General features: G+C 52.4%; 1 protein-coding gene across 5 annotated transcripts; it reads right to left on the bottom strand.

Annotated features, from left to right (window-relative positions):
• Positions 1-1,211: 1,211 nt before the first annotated feature.
• FUT3 (fucosyltransferase 3 (Lewis blood group)) lies at positions 1,212-27,481 on the bottom strand. Of its 5 annotated transcripts, none has more exons than XM_055104052.2 (4): positions 20,127-27,481; positions 13,908-13,965; positions 5,546-5,726; positions 1,212-3,964 (listed from the first exon to the last, which is right to left on the bottom strand). In XM_055104052.2, exon 4 carries the CDS (start codon positions 3,950-3,952, stop codon positions 2,834-2,836), a length of 1,119 nt encoding a protein of 372 aa, XP_054960027.1. In that variant the 5' UTR covers positions 3,953-3,964; positions 5,546-5,726; positions 13,908-13,965; positions 20,127-27,481; the 3' UTR covers positions 1,212-2,833. The 5 variants fall into 5 exon arrangements, with proteins under 5 accessions (XP_054960027.1, XP_054960028.1, XP_054960026.1 ...); XM_055104053.2 differs by having other exon boundaries at positions 20,123-27,481; XM_055104051.2 differs by lacking the exon at positions 13,908-13,965.
• Between the last annotated feature and the right edge of the window lie 322 nt (positions 27,482-27,803).

Raw genomic sequence — 27,803 nt, forward strand, 5'->3', positions numbered from 1 at the left:
TTTTTTGTATTTTTAGTAGAGACATGTTAGCCAGGATGGTCTCGATCTCCTGACCTTGTGATCCGCCCGCCTCGGCCTCCCAAAGTGCTGGGATTACAGGCGTGAGCCACCACGCCCGGCCCCCAGCTGGGTTGTTTCTTAAGGATTCAAAATCCAAAGGTAGGTCTCTAGTGAGGGACAGTAGGGCTCTAGTCATTCCATCGATGTGATCGCTGGGCAAAGGGAGGCTAGAGGACCTTGGGCTGACCTCAGGGATGGTGCCAGAGAGAACGTGTGCTCATCCTGAAACTGCTGTGTGACTTGAGAGGTTTCCTGGTCCTCTCTGAGCAGGGCTCACCATACCAGTGCCAGGTGGGACCTCCCTGCCAAGGAGCTGAGCCCAGAGCGAGTAGGGTATCATGAGGACATCTTCCCTCAGGCTCAGGGCAAGCTAGGACCTGCTTGAGGCTTGCAGGGGCAGTTAGGCCATCTGTGCACCTCGTTGGGGTCTTGGCCCTCATTGGACCCTCCAGTGCCTTCCCTGGCCAGGGCTGGGTGGGAGATGGAGCTGCCAGCCTGCTGGATGTTTTTCTCTCCCTGGGGCCGAGGGCTGGGAGCCAAGGGCAGCTGGCGCCCAGGAGGAGGGAGAAGGCCCCATAGGCTGGGCTGGGTGTGCCATGAACCACATGTGAGATCCGGGGCATACAGGTAGGCAATGGGGGTTTGAGGGCAGTGCTGGGGTTCCAGAGGGGGCAGGCCACAGCCCCCCAACATCGGCCAGGTGGCTGGGCCTCTGCCCTCGTGGGACCCAGGGAGGGTTTCCATGTCCCTCTAAGCCTCAGAGGAAATTCCAGAGGGAGAGAAAGAGAAGTTGGGAAAGGGAGCTGTTCACTCTGACATCAGCTCAGGGAGAGGCGGAGACCACGGGGGCTCCAGCGGCATCAGGGGACAGAGCAGCCTGTCCCCACACCTTTACCCCCTGGGGACTGGGCCTGCCCCAGCCTGTTAGGAAGCCCTGGCCTGGCCTGCCGAGGGACCCGTCCCCCTCCCAGGACCTGTGGCTTGCAGCCAGGTGGTGGGGAGAGGGGCCCAGGTGTGTGGTGTGGCTGGCAGGTGAGTGATGGGCCCAGCAAGGCTGGCTCAGGCCCAGAGTCACCAGGGGGTTTGGTAGAGACTCTTCAGGCCCCCCATACCCTCCCCACCCTATGCCCCTCCACCCTCCCACCTGGGCCTCAGGGAGGCATCACAGGCACCTCTGCACCTCCACTGTACAGATGGGGAAACTGAGGCTCAGAGAGCACCTGGGATTCACCACCACCACCCACGTCTTGGTCTCCCCTGGCAATTTTATTTTACTTTATTTTATTTTATATATATGTATATATTTCTTGAGACGGAGTCTTGCTCTGTCACCCAGGCTAGAATGCAGTGGTGCAATCTTGGCTCACTGCAACCTCCACCTCCTGGGTTCAAGTGATTCTCGTACCTCAGCCTCCCAAGTAGCTGGGATTACAGGCGCTTGTCACCATGCCAGGCTAATTTTTGTATTTTTAGTAGAGACAGGGTTTCACCATGTTGGCCAGGCTGGTCTCCAACTCCTGACCTCAGGTGATCTGCCCTCCTTGACCTCCTAAAGGGCTGAGATTACAGGCATAACCCACTGCACCTGGCCTATTATTATTATTATTGTTATTTTTGAGATGGAGTCTCACTGTGTCGCCCAAACCGGAGTGCAGTGGCGCCATCTCGGCTCACTGCAAGCTCCACCTCCTGGGTTCACGCCATCCTCCTGCCTCAGCCTCTGGAGCAGCTGGGACCACAGGCACCCGCCATGACACCTGGCTAATCTTTTGTATTTTTAGTAGAGACAGGGTTTCACCGTGTTAGCCAGGATGGTCTCGATCTCCTGACCTCGTGATCCACCTACCTCGGCCTCCCAAAGTGCTGAGATTACAGGTGTGAGCCACCGTGCCCGGCCGGCCTATTATTTTTTATTTAGAGATGTGGTCTTGCTATATTGACCAGGCTGGTCTTTAACTCTTGGCCTCAATCAATCCTCCTACCTCAGCCTCCCAAAGTGCTGGGATTACAGGCGTCAGCCACAGCGCCTGTCCACCCTTGGCATTTTGTAGACAGCAGCAATTTCCCTCCAAATTCCCAGAATATTTGGAATGTTCCAGAAGTCCTCATTTACAGTCGATCCCACCTGTACCCTATAAGTGGTGGTCCTGGGCTTGAACTTGGACCTGCCTGAACTCTGAGCTCTTAACCCCTGAGGTGAGAACCTGGGGTGAGCTCTTAACCCATGGGACCAACCCCTCTAGAGTGAGGAGACACGTCATCATTTTTCCTTGCGGTATTACATCTGGAAACCGTGCCGTGATTATCTCTCTGCACCCCTCACAGGTGGCTAACAACATCACAAACAAATCAGCCAGAACCATCACTCCCAGGTGGGGCCCCAAGTAAGCCAGTTCCCCAGGGCCCAGGGCCCTCCAGGGTGAGGTCCCCAGCAGGTGAGATTCAGTGTGGCAAGGTCTCTGGGAGCAGGTCCCAGCAGGTAAAGTCCCCGACCGCCGACATCCTCAGTAGGTGCAGCCTCCAGCAGCCAAGGTCCCCAGCAGGTGAGGTCCCCAGCAGGTGAGGTCCCCAACAGGCGAGGTCCCTAGCAGGCGAGGTCCCCAGCAGGCGAGGTCCCCAGCAGGCAAGTCTTCTGGAGGGGAGAGGCTCCTGGCAGCCGTGAAGCCCAGCGTGTGAGGTCCCAGGTAAGAGAGAGGGTTGGCCACAAAGGACTCCAGCAGGTGAGGCCCCAGGCAGATGAGGTTCCCGGCAGCCCAGGCACCATGCCGGCCTCTCAGGTGAACCAAGCCGCTATGCTGCGCACCGTCTGGTACCTGGATTCCTGCTGCAGTTTCCAGCAGGCCTTGCAGAAATCCAGTGCCCAGCTGAAGGAGCGAGGCCGCAGCGTCTCCCGCCAGCGAAAGTAGCTCAGGTAGCGGGCGTGGTCCTTGTCCAGCTCCTGCAGGTAGCGGGCCAGGTCCTTGGGGCTCTGGAAGTCGTCCACGTGGATGAAGGCGTCGGGCGGCAGGAACCTCTCGTAGTTGCTTCTGCTGGGGCCCAGCACCACGGGCACGGCCCAGGCCTCCAGGGCGTTCCTCCACAGCTTCTCGGTGATGTAGTCGGGGTGCAAGGAGTTCTCGAAGGCCAGGTAGAACTTATACCGGGACAGTGTCTCCATCATGGTCCCCTTGGGCAGGGGCTTGTGGGAGCGTCCGTACACGTCCACCTTGAGATGGGCCTGCAGGCTCTGGTAGTAGCGCACCCTGGCCGAGTCCGGCTTCCAGTTGGACACTGCCCAGGCCACCAGCTGGGTCTTGGCCGAGAGGTTGAGCGGCGGGTGGGCAGGCTGGCCGGACCACGGCTCCAGCCAGCCGTAGGGCGTGAAGATGTCGGAGTCGCTGCGGTAGGACATGGTGAGATTGAAGTATCTGTCCAGGGCTTCCAGGTGCTGGCAGTTAGGGGGTGGCTCCAAGTTGAACCAGATCCAGCGCTGCCCCTGCGGCCTCGGGGAAGGTGGGAGGCGTGACTTCGGGTTGTACATGATATCCCAGTGGTGCACGATGACCGCGTCTGCCTGTGGGTACACCTTGCGGTCGGCAGTGATGTGGCAGTCGGCCGCGCCGGGCACCATCTCTGAGCAGCGGGACAGAGCCACGGGGATGTGGAAAGGCCACGTCCACAGCAGGATCAGGAGGGTGGGGCGGGTGGGAGTGGTGTCCTGTCGGGAGGACCCACTGAGAGCCCCAGTGACAGGTTCCACTGCCATAAGCCCTGGCCTAGGGGATCCAGTGGCATCGTCTCGGGACACACGCAGGTAGGAGAAGAAACACACAGCCACCAGCAGCTGAAATAGTAGTGCGGCCAGACAGCGGCGCCATGGCCATTGTGGCTTGGCTGCACCCAGGGGATCCATGGGTCAGAGTATCTGGGAAGAGAGGAGAGAGGAGTGAGGGTCATTGATGACAATCTCCTGCTTACCAAAGCTCCGGGCCATGAGTCCTGAGAGGAGCTGCTATTATTCCTGTTTCATAGATGAGAAAACTGAGACCAAGTGACTCACAGCAAAAATCAGCACAGCTGGTGTTTGAACAAAGGGACCTTGTCCCAGAGTCCACTTCCTTCTACCTATTAGACAAGACCTTTCCTGGAATCCCCGAAGTCTTCCCCAGTCTACTGAAATACAAATGCCCTGGAGGCAGGGGAGAAGGCATAGCCGGTCATCATTGCTTCCCATGTCACTGAGGCAAGGCTTGAATCCATGACTCAGCCAGAGAAAGGTACAATGGGACTGGGTTTTGCAGGTAATATATGAGCTGACCGGCCGAGCAGAGTGGCTCACACCTGTAGTCCCAGCACTTTGGGAGGCCGAGGTGAGCAGATCACCTGAGGTCAGGAATTTCAGACCAGCCTGGCCAACATGATGAAACCCCATTTCTACTAAAAATACAAAAATTAGCTGGGTGTGGTGGCGCACACCTGTAGTCCCAGCTACTTGGGAGGCTGAGGCACGAGAATCACTTGAACCCAGGAGGCGGAGGTTGCAGTGAGCCAAGATGACACCACTGCATTCCAGCCTGGGCGACAGAGGGAGATTGTGTCTCAAAAATAAATAAATAAATAATAGCCGGGTTTGGTGGCTCACGCCTGTAATCCCAGCACTTTGGGAGGCTGAGGCAGGTGGATCACTTGAGGTCAGGAGTTTGAGACCAGCCTGGCCAATATGGTGAAACCCTGTTTCTACCAAAAATACAAAAATAAGCCGAGTGTGGTGGCTCATGCCTGTAATCCCAGCTGCTCGGGAGGCTGAGGCATGAGAATCACTTGAACCTGGGAGGCAGAGGTTGCAGTAAGCTGAGATCATGCCACTGCACTCCAGCCTGGGTGACAGAGCAAGATTCCATCTCGAAAATAAATAAATAAATAATTTTTTAAAAAAAGACCAGCCTGGGCAACATGGCAAAATCCCAACTCTACTAAAAATACAAAAATTTGCCGGGCAAGGTGGCATGCGCCTGTAGTCCCAGCTACTTGGGAGGATTGCTTTAGTCTGGAAGTTTGAGGCTGCAGCAAGCTGTGATCACGCCACTTAACCCCAGCCTGGGTGATAGAGCAAGACCTTGTCTTAAAAAAATAAAATAAAAGGCCGGGCGCGGTGGCTCACACCTGTAATCCCAGCACTTTGGGAGGCTGAGGTGGGCAGATCACAAGGTCAGGAGATCGAGACCATCCTGGCTAACATGGTAAAACCCCGTCTCTACTAAAAATACAAAAAATTAGCCAAGCGTGATGGCGGGTGCCTGTTGTCCCAGCTACTACTGGGGAGGCTGAGGCAGGAGAATGGCATGAACCCGGGAGGTGGAGCTTGCAGTGAGCCGAGATAGTGCCACTGCATTCCAGACTGGGGGACAGAGCGAGACTCCATCTCAAAATAAATAAATAAATAAATAAAATAAAATAAAATAAAATAAACATAAGGTAATACACGAAAAACTTTTGACTTACACACCTTAAATGGATTCACTGTATGGTTTGCGAATTCTATCCCGATGAAACTGTTTTCAAATGACATGGTGGTTGCCTGCTTTCTCTGTTGGTCCGAACTGGTCTAAACCTTGCAGTGTCCTGGGTGTGATGAAAAGGGATCCCAACGCCAAGACCTAAGTTCACACCAAGGTTCTGGAAAGAGACTGAAAACACAGGCCCTCAGGGGACAGTCTGAGCCCAGAGTGGGAGGGAGGTTGAACTTTGACCAATTACTGCTTTGCACCCTTGGGCTCTGGGGCCTCAGGCACGAGGTAAATTTTTATAATGTAATTGATATTAAGATGGAATTACGTCAGCCCTGGATATATGGCAGCCTCTCCTAGGAGACAATGAAGTCTTTGTCAGTGACCTTCAGGAGGGTAGATTGGGGGAAACGGGTGATTGGTGGGGGCGATTTTCAGGCCTCTGAGCCCAAGCTAAGCCATCATATCCCCTACGACCGGCTCATATACGTTCAAATGGCCTGAAGCAACTGAAGATCTACAAAAGAAGTGAAAATAGCCTTAGCTGATGACATTCCACCGTTGTGATTTGTTTCTGCCCCACCCTAACTGATCAATGTACTTTGTAATCTCCCCCACCCTTAAGAAGGTTCTTTGTAGGCCGGGCACGGTGGCCCAAGCCTGTAATCCTAGCTCTTTGGGAGGCCGAGGCGGGCGGATCACGAGGTCAGAAGATCAAGACCATCCTGGCTAACACGGTGAAACCCCGTCTCTACTAAAAATACAAAAAAAAAATTAGCTGGGCGTAGTGGCGGGCGCCTGTGGTCCCAGCTACTCCGGAGGCTGAGGCAGGAGAATGGCTTGAACCCGGGAGGCGGAGCTTGCAGTGAGCCGAGAAAGAGCCACTGCACTCCAGCCTGGGCGACAGAGCCAGACTCCGTCTCAAAAAAAAAAAAAAGGTTCTTTGTAATTCTCCCCACCCTTGAGAATGTACTTTGTGAGATCCACCCCCTGCCCACAGAACATTGCTCCTAACTCCACCGCCTATCCCAAAACCTATAAGAACCAATGATAATCCCACCACCCTTTGATGACTCTCTTTTTGGACTCAGCCTGCCTGCACCCAGGTGAAATAAACAGCCTTGTTGCTCACACAAAGCCTGTTTGGTGGTCTCTTGACACGGACGCATGAGACATTTGGTGCCGAAGACCCGGGTCAGCGGGACTCCTTCGGGACAGCAGTCCCCTGTCCTCACCTTCACTCCCTGAAGAGATCCACCTACAACCTCAGGTCCACAGACCAACCAGCCCAAGGAACATCTCACTGATTTTAAATCGGGTAAGTGGCCTCTTTTACTCCTTCTCCAACCTCTCTCACTATCCCTCAACCTCTTTCTCCTTTCAATCTTGGCACCACCCTTCAATCTCTCCCTTCTCTTAATTTAAATTCCTTTCATCTTCTGGTATAGACAAAGGAGACACATTTTATCCGTGGACCCAAAACTCTGGCGCCGGTCACGGACTTGGGAAGGCAGCCTTCCCTTGGTGTTTAATCATTGCGGGGACGACTGCCTGATTATTCACCCACATTCCATTGGTGTCTGATCTCCGCGGGGACACCTGCCTTGGTCATTCACCCACATCCCTTGGTGGCAAGTCAATTGCAGGGACGCCTGCTTTGGCTGCTCACCTTACCCCTTCTCTCCGTGTCTCTACCCCTTCTCTACTTTCCTGAGGGGCAAGCACCCCCCACCCCGTTTCCATTTTCCTGGGGGGCAAGCACCTCCCATCCCTTCTCCACTTTCCTGAGGGATAAGCATCCCCCACCCCTTCTCTCCGTGTCTCTACCCTTCTCTTTAAACTTGCCTACTTCACTATGGGCAACCTTCCACCCTCCATTCCTCCTTCCTCTCCCTTAGCCTGTGTTCTCAAGAACTTAAAACCTCTTCAACTCTCGCCTGACCTAAAACCTAAATGTCTTATTTTCTTCTGCAATGCCGCTTGACCCCAACACAAACCAGACAGTGGTTCCAAATAGCCAAAAAATGGCACTTTCAATTTTTCCATCCTACAAGATCTAAATAATTCTTGTCATAAAATGGGCAAATGGTCTGAGGTGCCTGACGTTCAGGCATTCTTTTATGTATCGGTCCCTCCCTAGTCTCTGTTCCCAATGCAGTTCATCCCAAATCTTCCTTCTTTCCCTCCTGCCTGTCCCCTCAGTTCCAACCCCAAGCGTTGCTGAGTCTTGACTCTTCCTTTTCTACAAACCCATCTGACTTCTCCCCTCCTTCCCAGGCTGCTCCTCGCCAGGCCGAGCTAGGTCCCAATTCTTCCTCAGCCTCTGCTCCTCCACCCTATAATCCTTTTATTACCTCCCCTCCTCACACCCAGTCCAGCTTACAGTTTCTTTCCGCGACTAGCCCTCCTCCATCTGCCCAGCAGTTTCCTCTTAAAGAGGTGGCTGGAGCTAAAGGCACAGTCAAGGTTAATGCTCCTTTTTCTTTATCCGACCTCTCCCAGATCAGTTAGCGTTTAGGCTCTTTTTCATCAAATATAAAACCCAGCCCAGTTCATGGCCCATTTGGCAGCAACCCTGAGATGTTTTACAGCCCTAGACCCTGAAAGGTCAGAATGCCGTCTTATTCTCAAAATGCATTTTATTTTATTACCCAATCTGCTCCTGACATTAAATAAAGCTCCAAAAATTAAATTCCGGCCCTCATACCCCACAACAGGACTTAATTAACCTCGCCTTCAAGGTGTACAATAATAAGAGTAGAGGCAGCCACGTAGCAATGTATTTCTGAGTTGCAATTCCTTGCCTCCACCGTGAGACAAACCCCAGCCACATCTCCAGAACACAAGAACTCCAAACGCCTGAACCGCAGCTGCCAGGGGTTCCTCCAGAACCTCCTCCCCCAGGAGCTTGCTACAAGTTTTGGAAATCTAGCCACCGGGCCAAGGAATGCCCGCAGCCCGGGATTCCTCCTAAGCCGTGTCCCATCTGTGAAGGACCCCCAATGAAAATCAGACTGTTCAACTCACCTGGCAGCCACTCTCAGAGCCTCTGGAACTCTGGCCCAAGGCTGTCTGACTGACTCCTTCCCAGATCTTCTTGGCTTAGTGGCTGAAGACTGACACTGCCCTATCACCTTGGAAGCCTACAGGACCATCACAGATGCTTTGGGTAACTCTTACAGTGGAGGGTAAGTCTGTCCCCTTCTTAGTCAATATGGAGGCTACCCACTCCACATTACCTTCTTTTCAAGGGCCTGTTTCCCTTGCCTCCATAACTGTTGTGGGTATTGACGGCCAGGCTTCTAAACCTCTTAAAACTCCCCAACTCTGGTGCCAACTTGGACAATATTCTTTTACGCACTCCTTTTTAGTTATCCACACCTGCCCAGCTCCCTTATTAGGCTGAGGCATTTTAACTAAATTATCTGCTTCCCTGACCATTTCTAGGCACAGCCACACCCCATTGCTGCCTTTTTCCCCAGTTCAAAGCCTCCTTCACATCCTCCTCTTGTATCCCCTGACCTTAACCCACAAGTATGGGACACCTCTACTCTCTCCCTGGCAACCGATCACATGCCCATTACTACCCCATTAAAACCTAATCACCCTTACCTGGCTCAACGCCAATATCCCATCCCACAGCATGCTTTAAAAGGATTAAAGCCTGTTATCACTCGCCTGTTACAGCATGGCCTTTTAAAGCCTATAAACTCTCATTACGATTCCCCCATTTTACCTGTCCAAAACCAGACAAGTCTTATAGGTTAGTTCAGGATCTGCGCTTTATCAGCCAAATTGTCTTGCCTATCCACCCCGTGGTGCCAAAGCCATATACTCTCCTATCCTCAATACCTCCCTCCACAACCCCTCCATAACCCATTATTCTGTTCTGGATCTCAAACATGCTTTCTTTACTATTCCTTTGCACCCTTTATTGCAGCCTCTCTTTGCTTTCACTTGGACTGACCCTGACACCCATCAGGCTCAGCAAATTACCTGGGCTGTACTGCCTCAAGGCTTCACAGACAGCCCCCATTACTTCAGTCAAGCCCAAATTTCTTCCTCATCTGTTACCTATCTCGGCATAATTCATCATGAAAACACACGTGCTCTCCCTGCTGATCATGTCTGGCTAATCTCCCAAACCGAAACCCCTTCTACAAAACAACAACTCCTTTCCTTCCTAGGCATGGTTAGGTACTTCTGCCTTTGGATACCTAGTTTTATCATCCTGACTAAACCATTATGTAAACTCACAAAAGCAAACCTAGCTGACCCCATAGATCCTAAATCCTTTTGCCACTCCTCTTTCCGTTCCTTAAAAACAGCCCTAGAAGCTGCCCCTATGCTGGCTCTCCCTAACTCATCCCAACCCTTTTCATTACACATAGCCAAAGTACAGGGCTGTGTGGCCAAATTCTTACACAAGAGCTGGGACCGCGCCCTGTAGCCTTTCTGTCCAAACAACTTGACCTTACTGTTTTAGGCTGCCCCCCACCCACATGACTGTATCTCTCTGATCCACCTGACATTCACTCCATTTCCCCGTATTTCCTTCTTTCGTGTTCCTCACCCTGATAACACTTGGTTTATTGATGGCAGTTCCACCAGGCCTAATCACCACTTACCAACAAAGGCAGGCTATGCTATAGTATCTTCCACATCTATCATTGAGGCTACCACTCTGTCCGCCTCCACTACCTCTCAGCAAGCCAAACTCATTGCCTTAACTCGAGCCCTCACTCTTGCAAAAGGGACTACGTGTCAATATTTATACTGACTCTCAATATGCCTTCCATATCCTGCACCACCATGCTGTTATATGGGCAGAAAGAGGTTTCCTCACTACACAAGGGTCCTCCATCATTAATGCCTCTTTAATAAAAACTCTTCTCTAGGCCACTTTACTTCCAAAGGAAGCTGGAGTCATTCATTGCAAGAGCCAGCAAAAGGCATCAGATCCCATCACTCAGGGCAACGCTTATGCTGATAAGGTAGCTAAAAAAGCAGCTAGCGTTCCAACTTCTGTCCCTCATGGCAAGTTCTTCTCCTTCTCATCAGTCACTCCCACCTACTCTCCCACTAAAACTTCCACCTATCAGTCTCTTCCCACACAAGGCAAATGGTTCTTGGACCAAGGAAAATATCTCCTTCCAGCCTCACAGGCCCATTCTATTCTATCGTCATTTCATAACCTCTTCCACGTAGGTTACAAGCTGCTAGCCCACCTCTTAGAACCTCTCATTTCCTTTTTTTTTTTTTTTTTTTTTTTGACACAGAGTCTCGCTCTGTTGCCCAGGCTGGAGTGCAGTGGCGTGATCTCAGCTCACTGCAAGCTCTGCCTCTCGGGTTCACACCATTCTCCCACCTCAGCCTCCCCAGAAGCTGGGACTACAGGCGCCCGCCATCACGCCTGGCTAATTTTTTGAAGTTTTAGTAGAGACAGGGTTTCACTATGTTAGCCAGGATGGTCTCAATCTACTGACCTTGTGATCTGCCCGCCTCGGCCTCCCAAAGTGCTAGGATTACAGGCGTGAGCCACCGCGCCCGGCCCTCTCATTTCCTTTCCATCATGGAAATCTATCCTTAAGGAAATCACTTCTCAGTGCTCCATCTGCTATTCTACTACTCCTCAGGGATTGTTCAGGCCCCCTCCCTTCCCTACACATCAAGCTCGGGGATTTGCCCCCGTCTAGGACTGGCAAATTGACTTTACTCACATGCCTCGAGTCAGGAAACTAAAATACCTCTTGGTCTGGGTAGACACTTTCACTGGATGGGTAGAGGCCTTTCCCACAGGATCTGAGAAGGCCACCGTGGTCACTTCTTCCCTTCTGTCAGACATAATTCCTCAGTTTGGCCTTCCCACCTCTATAGAGTCTGATAACGGAATGGCCTTTATTAGTCAAATCACCCAAGCAGTTTCTCAGGCTCTTGGTATTCAGTGGAACCTTCATATCCCTTACCATCCTCAATCTTCAGGAAAGGTAAAACGGACTAATGGTCTTTTCCCAAAAACTCACCAACCAAGCAAATAATTACACAGAATCCCCTTGCACACTCTGGAATTTGATGTCCTGGGTACTCCCAATTCTTAGTTTTGTTTTTTTTTTTTTGAAACGGAGTCTCGCTCTGTCGCCCAGGCTGGAGTGCAGTGGCGTGATGTCGGCTCACTGCAAGCTCCACCTCCTGGGTTCACGCCATTCTCCTGCCTCAGCCTCCCGAGTAGCTGGGACTACAGGTGCCCGCCACCACGCCTGGCTAATTTTTTCTATTTTTAGTAGAGACGGGGTTTCACCGTGTTGGCCAGGATGGTCTCGATCTCCTGACCTCGTGATCCGCCCACCTCGGCCTCCCAAAGTGCTGGGATTCCAGGCGTGAGCCACCGCGTCTGGCCTCTTAGTCGTTTAATCCCTGTTTTTCTCCTTCTCTTATTTGGACCTTGTGTCTTTTGTTTAGTTTCTCAGTTCATACAAAACCGCATCCAGGCCATCACCAATAATTCTATATGACAAACACTCCTTCTAAGAACCCCACAATATCACCCCTTACCCCAAAATCTTCCTTCAGCTTAATCTCTCCCACTCTAGGTTCCCACACCGACCCCTAATCCCGCTCGAAGCAGCCCTGAGAAACATCGCCCATTATCTCTCCATACCACCCCAAAACATTTTTGCCACCCCAACACTTTACCACTATTTCGTTTTATTTTTCTTATTAATATAAGAAGACAGGAATGTCAGGCCTCTGAGCCCAAGCTAAGCCATCATATCCCCAGTGACCTGCACGTATACATCCAGATGGCCTGAAGCAACTGAAGATCCACAAAAAAAGTGAAAATAGCCTTAACTGATGACATTCCACCATTGATTTGTTTCTGCCCTACCCTAACTGATCAATGTACTTTGTAATCTCCCCCCCACCCCTAAGAAGGTTCTCTGTAATTCTCCCCACCCTTGAGAATGTACTTTATGAGATTCACCCTCTGCCTGCAAAACATTGCTCCTAACTCCCCTGCCTATCCCAAAACCTATAAGAACAATGATAATCCCACCACCGTTGCTGACTCCTTTTTCGGACTCAGCCCGCCTGCACCCAGGTGAAATAAACATCCTTGTTGCTCACACAAAGCCTGTTTGGTGGTCTCTTCACACAGACACGTGAGATCGCGATTAGGACTGAGATCCCACCCCAGTTGAACCCAAGATATTTTTTCCTAGAAAAAGATTAAAAAATGCTACTCTGCTGAGACATCACAAAGATCAGGAAGCAAAAAACAAAAAAATAGCTGGGCGTGGTGGCTCATGCCTGTAATGCCAGTAGTTTCGGAGAGTGAGGTGGGCAGATCTCTTGAGCCCAGGAATTCAAGACCTGCCTGATTGGCCGGGTGCAATGGCTCATGGCTGTAATGCCAGTACTTGGGGAGGCTGAGGTGGGCAGGTCACCTGAGGTCAAGAGTTTGAGACCACCCTTGGCAACATGGTGAAATCCTGTCTCTACTAAAAATAAAAAATTAGCCAGGTGTGGTGGCAGGCACCTTAATCCCAGCTACTCAGGAGGCTGAGGCACAAGAATTGCTTGAACGAGGGAGGCAGAGGTTGCAATAAGCCGAGATCATGCCACTGTACCCCAGCCTGGGCGACACAGCAAGACTCTGTCTCAAAAAAAAAAAAAAAAAAAAAAGTCCTGCCTGAGCAACATAGTGAGACCCCATCTCTACAAAAAAAAAAAAAAAAAAAAAAGAAAAAAAAATTAAAAAGTATCCGGGTGAGGTGGCACACACCTGTAGTCCCAGCTACTCCAGAGGCTGAGGCAGGAGGATCACTCGAGCCCAGGAGTTTGAGGCTGCAGTGAGCCATGATTGCATCACTGCACTCCAGCCTGGGCAACAGAGCAAGATTCTGTCTCAAAGAAAAAGAAAAAAAAAAATGCATCTTAAGTCCACCCCAGGCCGGGCAGGGCCAGAGAGAATCCAAGGCCAGAAAAGATGAGTGGGGGGAGGCTGTTGATGGGGTTGGGGTGCAGAGGGGACTCCACTCCAGAGCTCTGCCAGGGAGAGAGACAAACGCCACTCTTTCCTTCCGGTTTGGCAAATCACCCAGAACCTTCCATGCCCTCCCCAACGGTGGTGCACGCCACACCCAGAAAGACCCCTGCCTGTGACTAGGGGGTGCTGGCCACATTCCAGGTCATGGACGGTTTGGTGACTCTCCACCGGGATTTTGTGCCAGCCCAGCCACATCATGAATCAGGGCCCATAGGATGGGGGCCGAGGGGAGGAGGGACGGAGCCAGGAGGCCTCTCCTGGGAGGTCTCCCAGGCATTCTGGGTGGGGGGGAAAGGTAGAATGGGATAACTTACCTGGAGAGGCAGCGAGCAGTGGATGAGGACAGCTCACCAGGAGGCCGTGGCAGGTTTCCTGGGGCAGGGAGGAAGTGGGAACAGAGAAGAGGAGGAACAAGTACGTGTACACTGCAACACACACCTGTCACCAGGTGACCTAGGGTGTTCTCCCCTGCAGCAGGGATATTGTCTGGAAGCCAGTTTCCGGGGTGTCCTAATCTCGCCTGTGAGACTGGATAAGGGTGCAGGAATTTGGAGGCCCGGGACATGACCGGGGCTCCATCTGTAGCCTGAAGGCTGCCTGGCTTTGGGTGCATAGCTGGTCCATCCATAAAGTGAAAACGCTGGTCTAAAGCTTTGATTCTCAAAGTGGGTCCCACGGGGGCCCCATGGGTTTCTCGGGAGATGGTAAAGGGAGGGAAGTGAGCAGAATTGTAACCATCCCACCCACTCAGTCAGTCAATCAACAAACATTGCTTATGCACCTATCGCATACCAGACCCAGGGAGAGTGCAGGGAGCAAGTGGGTGAATCACACAATACATGACTTTTGTAAGGGAACAATTCTTCAGGCCTCTGAGCCCAAGCTAAGCCACCATATCCCCTGTGACCTGCACGTGTACATCCAGATGGCCTGAAGCAACTGAAGATCCAGAAAAAAAGTGAAAATAGCCAGTTCCTGCCTTAACTGATGACATTCCACCATTGCGATTTGTTCCTGCCTCACCCTAACTGATCAACTGACTTTGTGACAATACACCACACCCTTGCAATAATGTACTTTGTGATATTCCCCCGCTCTTGTGAACATACTTTGTACAATATACCCTGGTCACCCTTGAGAAGGTGCTTTGTAATATCCTCCTCCCTGCCCTTAAGAAGGCACTTTGTAATATTCTCCCCCCAGCCCTTAAGAAGATACTTTGTAATATTCTCCTCACCCTTGAGAATGTACTTTGTAAGATCTACCACCTGCCCGCAAAAAATTGCTCCTAACTCCACTGCCTATCCCAAACCTATAAGAACTAATGATAATCCCACCACCCTTTGCTAACTCTCTTTTCGGACTCAGCCCGCCTGCACCCAGGTGATTAAAAAGCTTTATTGCTCACACGAAGCCTGTTTGGTAGACTCTCTTCACACGGGTGAGTGTGACATTTGGTGCCGAAGACCTAGGACAGGAGGACTCCTTTGGGAGACCGGTCTCCTGTCCTCGCCCTCACTCCGTGAGGAGATCCACCTGCAACCTCAGGTCCTCAGACCAACCAGCCGAAGGAACATCTCACCAATTTCAAATGGGGTAAGCGGTCTCTTCACTCTCTTCTCCAGCCTCTCTCGCTACCCTTCAGTCTCCCTGTCCTTCCAATTCCAGTTCTTTTTCCTCTGTAGTAGAGACAAAGGAGATACATTTTATCCGTGAACCCAAAACTCCGGCGCCGGTCACGGACTTGGAAAGACGGTCTTCCCTTGGTGTTTAATCACTGCAGGGACGCCTGCCCTGATCATTCACCCACATTCCATTGGTGTCTGATCACCGCGGGGGACGCCTGCCTTGCTCATTCACCCACATTCCCTTGGTGGCAAGTCAATTGCGGGGACACCTGCTTTGGCTGCTCACCCCCCACAGCCCCACTTCTCCGTGTCTCTACCTTTCTATGGGCAACCGTCCGCCCTCCATTCCCCCTTCTCCCTTAGCCTGTGTTCTCAAGAACTTAAAACCTGTTCAACTCACACCTGACCTAAAAACCTAACTGCCTTATTCTGCAATACTGCTAGGCCCCAATACAAACTCGACAACGGTTCCAACCAGAAAACGGCACTTTTGATTTCTCCACTTTACAAGACCTAGATGATTTTTGTTGAAACATGGGCAAATGGTCCGAGGTGCCTGACGTCCAGGCATTCTTTTTTTTTTTTTTGAGACGGAGTCTCGCTCTGTCGCCCAGGCTGGAGTGCAGTGGCGCGATCTCGGCTCACTGCAAGCTCCGCCTCCCGGGTTCACGCCATTTTCCTGCCTCAGCCTCCTGAGTAGCTGGGACTACAGGCGCCCGCCACCACACCCAGCTAATTTTTTTTATTTTTAGTAGAGACAGGGTTTCACTGTGTTAGCCAGGATGGTCTCGATCTCCTGACCTTGTGATCCGCCCGCCTTGGCCTCCCAAAGTGCTGGGATTACAGGCGTGAGCCGCCGTGCCCGGCCGCGTCCAGGCGTTCTTTTACACACTGGTCCCTCCCTAGTCTCTGCTCCCAGTGCGACTCGTCCCAAATCTTTCTTCTTTCTCTCCTGTCTGTTCCTTCAGTCTCCACCCCAAGCTCTGAGTCCTTTGAATCCTCCTTTTCTACGAATCCATCTGACCTCTCCCCTCCTCCCCAGGCTGCTCCTCGCCAGGCAGAGCCAGGTCCCAATTCTTCCTCAACCTCCGCTCCCCCACCCTATAATCCTTCTGTCACCTCCCCTCCGCACACCCGGTCCGGCTTACAGTTTCGTTCCGTGACTAGCCCTCCCCCACCTGCCCAACAATTTCCTCTTAGAGAGGTGGCTGGAGCTGAAGGCATAGGCAAGGTTAATGCTCCTTTTTCTTTAGCTGACCTTTCTCAAATCAGTTAGCATTTAGGCTCTTTTCCATCAAATATAAAAACCCAGCCCAGTTCATGGCCCATTTGGCAACAACCCTGAGATGCTTTACCACCCTAGACCCAGAGGGACCAGAAGACCGTCTTATTCTCAATATGCAGTTTATCACTCAATCCGCTCCTAACATTAGAAAAAACTCCAAAAATTAGATTCCAGCCCTCGAACCCCACAACAGGACTTAATTAACCTTGCCTTCAAGGTATACAATAATAAAAAAGATACAGCCAAGTGGCAACGTATTTCTGAGTTGTAATTACTTGCCTCCACTGAGAGAGAAACGCCAGCCACATCTCCAGAACATGAGAACTTCAAAACGCCTAAACCGCATCTGCCAGGCATTCCTCCAGGACCTCCTGCCCCAGGATCTTGCTTCAAGTGCCGGAAATCTGGCCACTGGGCCAAGGAATGCCCGCAGCCTGGGATTCCTCCTAAGCCGTGTCCCATCTGTGCAGGACCCCACTGGAAATCAGACCGTCCAACTCGCCTGGCAGCCACTCCCAGAGCCCCTGGAACTCTGGCCCCAGGCTCTCTGACTGACTCCTTTTCAGATCTTCTCAGCTTAGCGGCTGAAGACTGATGCTGCCTGGTCGCCTCGGAAGCCCCCTGGACCATCATGGACGCCGAGCTTCGGGTAACTCTCACAGTGGAGGGTAAGGCCATCCCCTGTTTAACTGATATGGGAGCTACCCATCCACATTACCTTTCTTTTTTTTTTGAGACAGAGTCTCTCTCTGTCACCCAGGCTGGAGTGCAATGGAGCAATCTCGGCTTACTGCAACCTCCACCTCCCGGGTTCAAGTGATTCTCCTGCCTCAGCCTCTCGAGTAGAGGCATTACAGATGCCCGCCACCACACCCGGCTAATTTTTGTATTTTTGGTAGAGATGGGGTTTCACCTTGTTGGCCAGGCTAGTCTCGAACTCCTGACCTCAGGTGATCCGCCCACCTCGGCCTCCCAAAGTGCTGGGATTACAGGCATGAGATACCGCACCCAGCCCACATTACCTTTCTTTCAAGGGCCTGTTTCCCTTGCCCCCATAACTGTTGTGGGTATTGACAGCCAAGATTCAAAACCCCTTAAAACTCTCCGACTCTGGTGCCAACTTGGACAACATTCTTTTATGCACCCTTTCTTAGTTATCCCCACCTGCCCAGTTCTGTTATTAGGCCGAGACATTTTAACCAAATTGTCTTCTTCCCTGACCATTCCTGGACTACAGCCACATCTCATTGCCGCCCTTCTTCCCAAACCAAAGCCTCCTTCGTGTCTTCCTCTTGTATCCCTCCCACCTTCACCCACAGGTATGGGACACCTCTACTCCCTCCCTGGCAACCAATCACACGCCCGTTACTATCCCATTAAAACCTAATCACCCTTACCCCGCTCGATGCCAGTATCCCATCCCACAACAGGCTTTAAGGGAACTAAAGCCTATTATCACTCGCCTGCTACAGCATGGGCTTCTAAAGCCTATAAACTCTCCTTACAATTCCCCCATTTTACCTGTCCAAAAACTGGTCAAGTCTTACAGGTTAGTTCACGATCTGCACCTTATCAATCAAATTGTTTTTCCTATCCACCCTGTGGGGACCAACCCGTACACTCTTTCGTCCTCAATACCTTCCTACACAACTCACTATTCCGTTCTTGATCTTAAAGATGCTTTTTTCACCATTCCCCTGCACCCCTCATCCCAGCCTCTTTTTGCTTTTACCTGGACTGACCCTGACACCCATCAGTCCCAGCAGCTTACCTGGGCTGTACTGCCACAAGGCTTCAGGGACAGCCCTCATTACTTCAGCCAAGCTCTTTCTCATGATTTACTTTCTTTCCACCCCTTTGCTTCTCACCTTATTCAATATTTTGGTGACCTTCTACTTTATAGCCCCTCCTGCAAATCTTCCCAACAGGATACCCTCCTGCTCCTCCAACATCTATTCTTAAAGGGATATTGCGTATCCCCCTCCAAAGCCCAGATTTCTTCCTCATCCGTTACCTACCTCAGCATAATTCTTCATGAAAACACAGGTGCTCTCCCTGCCGATCATGTCCGGCTGATCTCTCAAACCCCAACCCCTCCTACAAAGCAAAAACTCTTTCCTTCCTGGGCATGGTTGGGTACTTTTGCCTTTGGACACCTGGTTTTGCCATCCTAACAAAACCATTATATAAACTCACAAAGGGAAATCTAGCTGACCCCATAGATCCTAAATCCTTTCCCCACTCCTCTTTCCGTTCCTTGAAAACAGCTATAGAGACTGCTCCCACACTAGCTCTCCCTGACATAGCCCAACCCTTTTTCCTTACACACAGCCGAAGTGCTGGGCTGTGTGGTCAGAATTCTTATACAAGAGCCAGGACTGTGCCCTGCAGCCTTTCTATCCAGACGACCTGACCTTACTGTTTTAGGCTGGCCCTCATGTCTACATGTGGCAGCAGCCACCACTTTAATACTTCCGGAAGCCCTCAAAATCACAGGCCATGCTCCACTTGCCCTCTACAGTTCTCACAACCTTCAAGCGTTAATATCCTCCTCACACCTTTCACACTTACTGTCTGCCCCTCGACTCCTCCAGCTCTGTTCACTCTTTATTGAAACCCCAACAGTAACTATTGCCTATGGGCCCGATTTCAACCCAGCTTCTCACTTAACACCCAACACAAGTCCTGAACCACGTGACTGTGTTTCCCTAATACACATAGCATCTTCCCCCTTTCCTCAGATTTCTATTCTTCCAATTCCAAACCCAGGCCACACTTGGTTTATCGATGGCAGTGCTTCTAAACCCAATCAATTTTCACCAGCTAAAGCTGGATATGATGTCGTGTCCCACACCTTTATTTTCGAAGCTGCTGCACTTCCTCCCTCCACCACTTCCCAACAAGCCAAACTAATTGCTTTAACTCGTGCGCTCTCTCTTGCTAACAGAATGCACATTAACATTTACACTGACTCCAATATGCTTTCCACATCCTCCATAACCATGCTGCCCTCTGGGCTGAAAGAGGCTTCCTTACCACACAAGGCTCTTCCATGATCAATATGCCTCCCTAATAAAGGCCCTCCTTAAGGCTGCTCTCCTGCTGCCCAAGGCTGGAGTCATTCATCGTAAAGGACACCAGAAACCTACTGATCTTATTGCAAAAGGAAATGCCTATGTCGACAGGACAGCAAAAGAAATAGCCAATGCCTCCACACCTGCCAATATTCCAGCCCCCGCTCCAGAGGGCCAGTATTTTTCCACAAAAGAAGTGAAAATAGCCAGTTCCTGCCTTAACTGATGACATCCCACCATTGTGATTGGTTCCTGCCTCACCCTAATTGATCAATTGACTTTGTAACAATACACCCTCCCTGCCCTTGAGAAGGTATTTTGTAATATCCTCCCCCTGCCCTTAAGAAGGTACTTTGTAATATCCTCCCCGCCCATGAGAATGTACTTCGTAAGATCCACCCCCTGCCCGCAAAAAATTCCTCCTAACTCCACCGCCTATCCCAACCCTATGAGAACTAATGATAATCCCACCACCCTTTGCTAACTCTCTTTTTGGACTCAGCCCGCCTGCACCCAGGTGATTAAAAAGCTTTATTGCTCACACACAGCCTGTTTGGTGACTTTCTTCGCACCGACGTGCGTGACACAATATTTGCAGAATATGAAGGTGGCTGTCACGTGGTCTGGGCTTCCTGGAGGTTTGAGCTGGGAGCTGAAGCCCCGTAGGAGTTCTGTAAGTCAAAAGGGAAGAGAAGAGCATTCCACGTAGAGAAAAGAATCTGTGCTCCAGGTGCGGTGGCTCACTATTGTAATCCCAGCACTTGGTGTCAGGCCTCTGAGCCCAAGCTAAGCCATTATATCCCCCGTGACCTGCATGTATACATCCAGATGGCCTGAAGCAGCTGAAGAACCACAAGAGAAGTGAAAACAGCCAGTTCCTGCCTTAACTGATGTCATTCCACCATTGTGATTTGTTCCTGTCCCACCTTTACTGATCAATTAACTTTGTGACATTTCTTCTCCTGGACAATGAGTCTCATGATCTCCCTACCCAGCACCTTGTGACCCCTGCCCCTGCCCGCAAGAGATAACCATCTTTAACTGTAACTTTCCACTACCTACCTAAATCCTGTAAAACTGACCCACCCCCTATCTCCCTTTGCTGACTCCTTTTTCGGACTCAGCCTGCCTGCACCCAGGTGATTAAAAAGCTTTATTGTTCACATGAAGCCTGTTTGGTGGTCTCTTCACACAGACACGCATGACATTTTGGGAGGCTGAGGCGGGTGGATCACCTGTAGTCAGGAGTTTGAGACCAGCCTGGCCAACGTGGTGAAACCCTGTCTCTACTAAAAATACAAAAATTAGCCGGGCGCAGTGGCGCGCGCCTGTAATCCCAGCTACTCAGGAGGCTGAGGCAGGAGAATTGCTTGAATCCAGGAGGAGGAGATTGCAGTGAGCCGAGATCATGCCACTGCAATCCAGCCTGGGTGACAGAGACGCTGTCTCAAAAAAAAGAATCTGTGCAAAGCAGAGGTCCAGGCGCATTAGAGGAGCTGAAGGAAACTCTAGGCTGGGTCTTCACAAGCGGAAGATGAGACAGTGCTGCTTCTGGGGCTGAGCCACATCCAGCCATGGTCAATGGTGGCATGTTTAGCACCAGGGTGATAGGAAGCCGTGCAAAGCTTCAAGCAGTGGGGTTGCTTTTTTTTTTTTTTTTTGACACAGAATCTCACTCTGTCGCCCAGGCTGGAAGTGCAATGGCATGACCACGACTCGCTGCAGCCTCCACCTCCCAGGTTCAAGCGATCCTCCTGCCTCAGGCTCCCGAGTAGCTAGGGCTACAGCCATGTGCCACTATGCCTGGCTAATATGGTTTATTTTTTGTAGAGACGAGGTCTCGCTATGTTGCCCAGGCTGGTTTCAAACTCCTGAGCTCAAGCAATCTGCCCGCCTCAGCCTCCCAAAGCGCTGGGATTACAGGCGTGAGCCACTGCGCTCGGCCATTTTTCTTTTCTTTTTTTTTTTTTTTTTGAGACAAGGTCTCACTCTCATCCAGGCTACAGTTCAGTGTGGTGATCATAGCTCACTGCAGCCTCTAACTCCTGGGCTCAAATGATCCTCCTGCCTTAGCCTCCCTGGTTGCTAGCAGTACAGGTGTGCACCACCACGTTAATTTTTAATTTTTTTTTTTTTGAGATGGAGTCTTGCTCTGTCTTCCAGGCTAGAGTACAGTGGTGCAATATCGGCTCCTCTGCCTCCTGGGTTCAAGCGATTCTCCTGCCTCAGCCTCTTGAGTAGCTGGGACTACAGGCACATGCAACCACGCCTGGCTAATTTTTGTATTTTTAGTAGAGATGGGGTTTCACCATGTTGGCCAGGCTGGTCTCGAACTCCTGGCTTCAAGTGATCCTCCCACCTCAATCTCCCAAATCCCTGGTATTACAAGTGTGAGCCACCTCACCCAGCCAGGTTACCATATTAATATGTGGTTTGAGATGCTTTATCAGGACATGCTGGGCACAGGCCATCGGGACAGAGCAGAGGAGAGCGGGGAGGAAGAGGAGGCTGTTTTCAGGCGTCCTGGCAAGCAGTGAGGGTCCTCTGCCCCAGAGCGGTGGCCTCACCAAGGCCCTCTGTGTGCCTCAAAAGCACTCCCTTGGCCAGGCACAGTGGCTCACGCCTGTAATCCCAGCACTTTGAGAGGCCGAGGCGGGTGGATCATGAGGTCAAGAGTTCGAGACCAGCCTGGCCAACATGGTGAAACCCCATCCCCACCAAAAAAACAAACAAACAAACAAACAAAATTAGCCAGGTGCAGTAGCAGGAACCTGTAACCCCAGCTACTTGAGAGGCTAAGACAAGAGAATCACTTGAGCCCGGGAGGCGGGGGTTGTACTGAGCCAAGATTGCGCCACTGCACTGTAGCCTGGGAGACAGAGCAAGACTCCGTCTCACAAAAACAAAACAAAACAAAACACAAAAGCCCTCCCTTTCCCCACCCTCTCCTGTAAATCACAGCAGAAGTCCAGGGAGCCAGATAGGCTTCCTGGAATGGAGAAGAGAAATGATCTGGAAGGCTGTCCTTGAGACAGGATGGCCTTCAACTCTGTCAGTCCCAAACTGGGTGCAGAGGCGACCGAATCTAAGGTCCAGCCTCCATGTATGATGTCTTCCCTGTTCTAGAAATCATTTCCAGGAGGCTGCTTCACGCTGCCTGGGGTTCCACCATCTCGGTGCCCAGCCAGGCCCAAGACAGTGGGGAAGACTGAGGGGACAGGGCTGGGCCAGGGACTGGAGTCTCCCAGGCAGGCCATTTCCAGAAGGGGTGACCTAAGTCTGCTCTCTGCTCATGTCCTCGCTGGGGACATTCTCTGTGACTGATTAAGACAACTTGTGGGGTTATCAGTCTCGGTATCACTTTGTCCTGGTGTTAGAGGAAAGGGGTCCCAATCAGACCCCAAGAGAGGGTTCTGGGACCTCACGCAAGAAACAATTCAGGGCTAGTCCCTAGAGTAAAGTGAAAGCAAGTTTATTAGGAAAGTAGAGGAATAAAAGAATCGCTACTCCATAGAGTAGCCCTGAGGGCCGCTGGTTGCCCGTTTATGGTTATTTCTTTTTTTCTTTTCTTTTTTTGAGACGGAGTCTCACTCTATCGCCCAGGCTGGCTGGAGTGCAGTGGTAGGATCTCAGCTCACTGCAACCTCCACCTCCTGGGCTGAAGCGATTCTCGTGCCTCAGCCTCCTGAGTAGCTGGGACTACAGGCGTGCGCCACCTCGCCCAGCTAATTTTTGTATTTTTAGTAGAGATGGGGTTTCACCATGTTGGCCAGGCTGGTCTCGAACTCCTGACCTCAGGCAATCCACCCACCTCGGCTTCCCAAAGTGCTGGAATTACAGGCGTGAGCCACCACACCTGGCCTGAACCACCGTGCCCAGCTGGTTATTTCTTGATGATATGCTAAACAACGGGTAGATTACTCATGCCTCCCCATTTTAGACCACATAGGGTAACTTCCTGATGTTGCCATGGCATCTGTAAACTGTCCTGGTGCTGGTGGGAGTGTGGCAGTGAGGATGCCCTGAGGTCACTCTCATCACCATCTTGGTTTGGGTGGGCTTTGACCGGCTTCTTGACTGCAACCTGTTTTATCAGCAAGGGCTTTATGACCTGTATCTTGTGCTGACCTCCTGTCTCATCCTGTGACTTAGAATGACTTAACCACCTGGGAATTCAGCCCAGTGGGTCTCAGCCTCATTTTACCCAGCTCCTATTCAAGATGGAGTTGCTCTGGTTCACATGCCTCTGAGAGTGGAGCCCCAGCCAAGCCTGGATGGGCAAGGCTTCCGCCCCACACAGCTGTCCTGTGGATGTGAAGACTGAGGTCCTGAGAGAGGGTGTTCATTGCTGAGTCACTTGGAGTTTCAAATGTAGCAGGCTGTCTCCAGTTGGACAACGGCACTCTCTGCCCCCTGCCTCCTGCCTAGTTCCCATTCTTCAGGGCTTGGTGCAGACAGCTCCCCTAGGAAGCCTCCACAGATAGGGGCCCTCTTCCAGCCAGATCAATTCCTTCCACTGGCTCCTGCAACTGCCTCTGTCTCCCCTGTCCTAGCTCAGGCCACACTGTGTCCCTTCTTTCCCCTGCTGGGCTGGCAGCCTCGTGAGGACAGAAAACCTAGAAGAGCAAGAGATGAGGGAAGCTGGAGTGAGAAACCCAAGGGTAGGTGTCTAGTGGAGGGCCACAGGACTCTGCCCATTCCACAGCTGTGATCACCAGGCAATGGGAGGCTGGGCTGGCTGAGGCAATGGTGCTCCTCCTGCCTCAGGCAATGGCAATGGGGGCCAAGTCCACACTCCAGGCTGAGCTCCAATCACACCTGAGGCCAGACTCTGCCTAAGCCCCAACAGCAAGAAAGTAGAGGTTGGTAAATGCTTTCTTGGGTCTTTTTTTTTTTTTTTGAGACAGTTTTTCTCTGTCACCCAGGCTGGAGTGCAGTGGCGCGATCTTGGCTCACTGCAAGCTCCGTCTCCCGGGATCACGCCATTCTCCTGCCTCAGCCTCCCAAGTAGCTGGGACTACAGGCGCCCGCCACCACACCTGGCTAATTTTTTGTATTTTTTTTTTAATAGAGATGGGGTTTCACCGTGTTAGCCAGGATGGTCTCCATCTCCTGACCTCGTGATCCACCCGCCTTGGCCTTCCAAAGTGCTGGGATTACAGGCGTGAGCCACTGCGCCCGGCCTACTTTATTGGGTCATTAAGGAATCCTGGTCAATTTGGCCACATCTGCCCTTTCCTGCATGTCCTGTCCCTCCACAGGGACTGGAAATGAATCCCATGCTTTTTTTTTTTTTTTTTTGAGACGGAGTCTCGCACTGTCTCCCAGGCTGGAGTGCCATCGCCCAATCTCAGCTCACTGCAATCTCTGCCTCCCAGGTTCAAGTGATCCTCCTGCCTCAGCCTCCCAAGGAGCTGGGACTACAGGCACATGCCACCATGTCCGGCTAATTTTTGTATTTTTAGTAGACACGGAGTTTCTCCATGTTGGTCAGGCTGGTCTCGAACTCCTGACCTCAAGTGATCCGCCCACCTCAGCCTTCCAAAGTGCTGGGATTACAGGTATGAGCCACCGTGCCCGGCCACATGCTCCTTTTGACAGAGCAGGGCAGAAGACAGATTCCTGGTGAGGTCACCCCACCCCACTCAAATGTGGTCATTACCGCACTGGCACTGTCGCCCATGGAGCCCCTGCCCTGTCCCCAAGATCCGCCCTGGCAGCTCACGGCCCACATCTGATTGGCCCTCACCCTGAATCACTTCTTGTGTCCTTTGAACTGGTTCCCTCCTCCTGTAACATCCAACCCCAGTCCACCTTGTTCACGTAGCCAGGAGTTGGGAGGGCTGGGGGTGGGGATTGGGATTGCAACCCAGGCCCCTTGGCCATCAGATCCACAACTGGACTAGCCTCCAGCCACTGAGATCTGGAAGAGGAGCTGCGGCCAATTGCCAGAGACAGTGTGTGCTTATCTTGAAGTTGCTGTGTGACCTGAGAGATTCCCTGGCCCTCTCTGAGCAGGGCTCATCAGGCTAGTGCCAGGTGAGGTCTCCCTGTCAAACAGCTGAGCCCAGAGCCCAGACTGGGGGATCACGAGGACCTCCTCGTTGGGGTCTCTGCCCTCATCGGACCCCCCAGCTCCTCCCTCAGCCTGGGCTGGGTGGGTGATGGAGCAGCTGCCAGCCTGCTGGAAATTTTTCTCCCCCTGGGGCCCAGGGCTGGGAGCCAAGGGCAGCTGCCGCTCAGGAGGAGGGAGAAGGCCCCACGGGCTGGGCTGGGTGCGCCATGAACCACATGTGAGATCCGGAGCATACAGGGAGGCAATGGGGGTTGGGAGCGGTCCTGGGGTTCCAGAGGGGGCAGGCCAGGGTCCCCCAACGTTGGCCAGGTGGCTGGGCCTCTGCCCTTGTGGGACCCAAGGAGGGTTTCCATGTCCCTCTAAGCCTCAGAGGAAATTCCAGAGGGAGAGAAAGAGAAGTTGGGAAAGGGAGCTGTTCACTCTGACATCAGCTCAGGTAGAGGCGGAGACAACAGGGGCTCCAGGGGCGTCAGGGGACAGAGCAGCCTGTCCCCACTCCAACTCCTTACCCCCAGCGGACTGGCCCCACACCACCCTGTTAGGAAGACCTGGCCTGGCCTCCCGTGAGCCCCCGATCCCCTCCTGGGACCCCTGACTTGCAGCCAGGCAGTGGAGAGAGGGGCCCAGGTGTGTGGTATGGGTGGCAGGTGAGTGATGGGCCCATCGAGGCTGGCTCAGGCCCGGAGTCACAAGGGGGTTTGACAGAGACTCTCCAGTCCCCTCACACCTTCCCCACCCTATGCCCCTCCACCCTCCCACCTGGGCCTGGGGGAGCCATCACAGGCACCTCTGCATGTCCACTGTGCAGATGGGGAAAGTGAGGCTCAGATAGCACCGGGGAGTCACCACCACCCTCCACCACCAGGTCCCCCATGGCATTCTCCAGAGAGCAGCAATTTCCCCCAAGCCCAGAATGTTCCAGAATGTTCTGGAATGTTCCAGACGTCCTCATTTACAGTCAGAAGCCACCTGCAGCCCCTAAGTGGTGGAGCAGGGCTCTATGCAGGGCTTGCCAGACTTTGGATTTCTTGACCTGAGATCTTCAGAAAACCGACTTTCACCTCTGGCAGCTGTGTGGCCTTGGGTGAGTTCCTCAACTTCTCTGGGCGTCAGCCACCTCCTCTACAGAGTGGAGCCACTGCCGGCACCTTCTTCAGGAGGCTGAGGTCATGCTGATCCTCCCACCACCCCGCAGGGTCTCTGCGTACCCCCCTGCAGGGAGGAATGTTTGGCCTGGGTCTCTGCGTACCCCCCTGCAGGGAGGAATGTTTGGCCTGGGTCCCTGGCCCTCTGTGGGCCTCAGTTTCCCCTCCTGTAATACTTTTAAGAAGCCCACCTCTCCCTGCCCATCCACAAGGCCACACACACGGTCACAGCCACTTGCAGACACAGCTTAAGAGTCCCACATGTGTCCACACACAGCCCACTTCACCACACCCAAGGACACAGGTCCATGCAGACACCGCCTTGCACAGTCACACAGAGACACACACAGACTCAGAGAGCCCGGCACACTCAGAGAGGGGCCGCTGCTCCGTCCAACACTCAAAGCCTCACTCCCAGGGCCACACATTCCGTCTCACACTCACAATCACCGCCACCTACGAACACCCACATAGAGCCACAGGCAGGCATCGAGACACATCTGCAGGCACTATCAGAGTCACGCTGAGGTCACACCCACAGTGATGCGTTGGTGACACCCACCCGCTGGCGGTCACACCGAGTGTCCCCCAGCCATGTGCACACCACTGCTGACGGTCACACACATACCCTTTGCCCTCCTCCTTAGGGGACCCTGCCCTTCCCTGACCTGCCCTGCACACCTTGGGCAACACATCCAGCTCCCTTGGACCCTGTACCCTGGGCAGAGAGGGTCCCTTTATCCCAGCCCTGCCCACCTTCACTCCTGGAGAGCGTGGGCCCCACTCCTCAGCCCTCAGAGCCTGCATGTCCACTGTGCAAATGGGGAGATTGAGGCTCAGAGAGCACCTGGAATTCACCACCACCTTCCACCACCAGGTTCCCCTTGGCATTCTCCAGAGAGCAGCAATTTCCCCCAAGCCCAGAATGTTCCAGAATGTTCCGGAATATTCTGGACATCCTCATTTACAGTCAGAAACCACCTGCAGCCCCTAAGTGGTGGA

This window comes from Pan paniscus, chromosome 20 (assembly GCF_029289425.2).
Source record: "Pan paniscus chromosome 20, NHGRI_mPanPan1-v2.0_pri, whole genome shotgun sequence".
NCBI classification, from domain to species: domain Eukaryota; kingdom Metazoa; phylum Chordata; class Mammalia; order Primates; family Hominidae; genus Pan; species Pan paniscus.

What these genes read in the sequence shown, in the direction of transcription:
- FUT3 (XM_055104051.2), bottom strand. Translation starts at nt 3,952, where the DNA reads ATGGATCCCCTGGGTGCAGCCAAGCCACAATGGCCATGGCGCCGCTGT.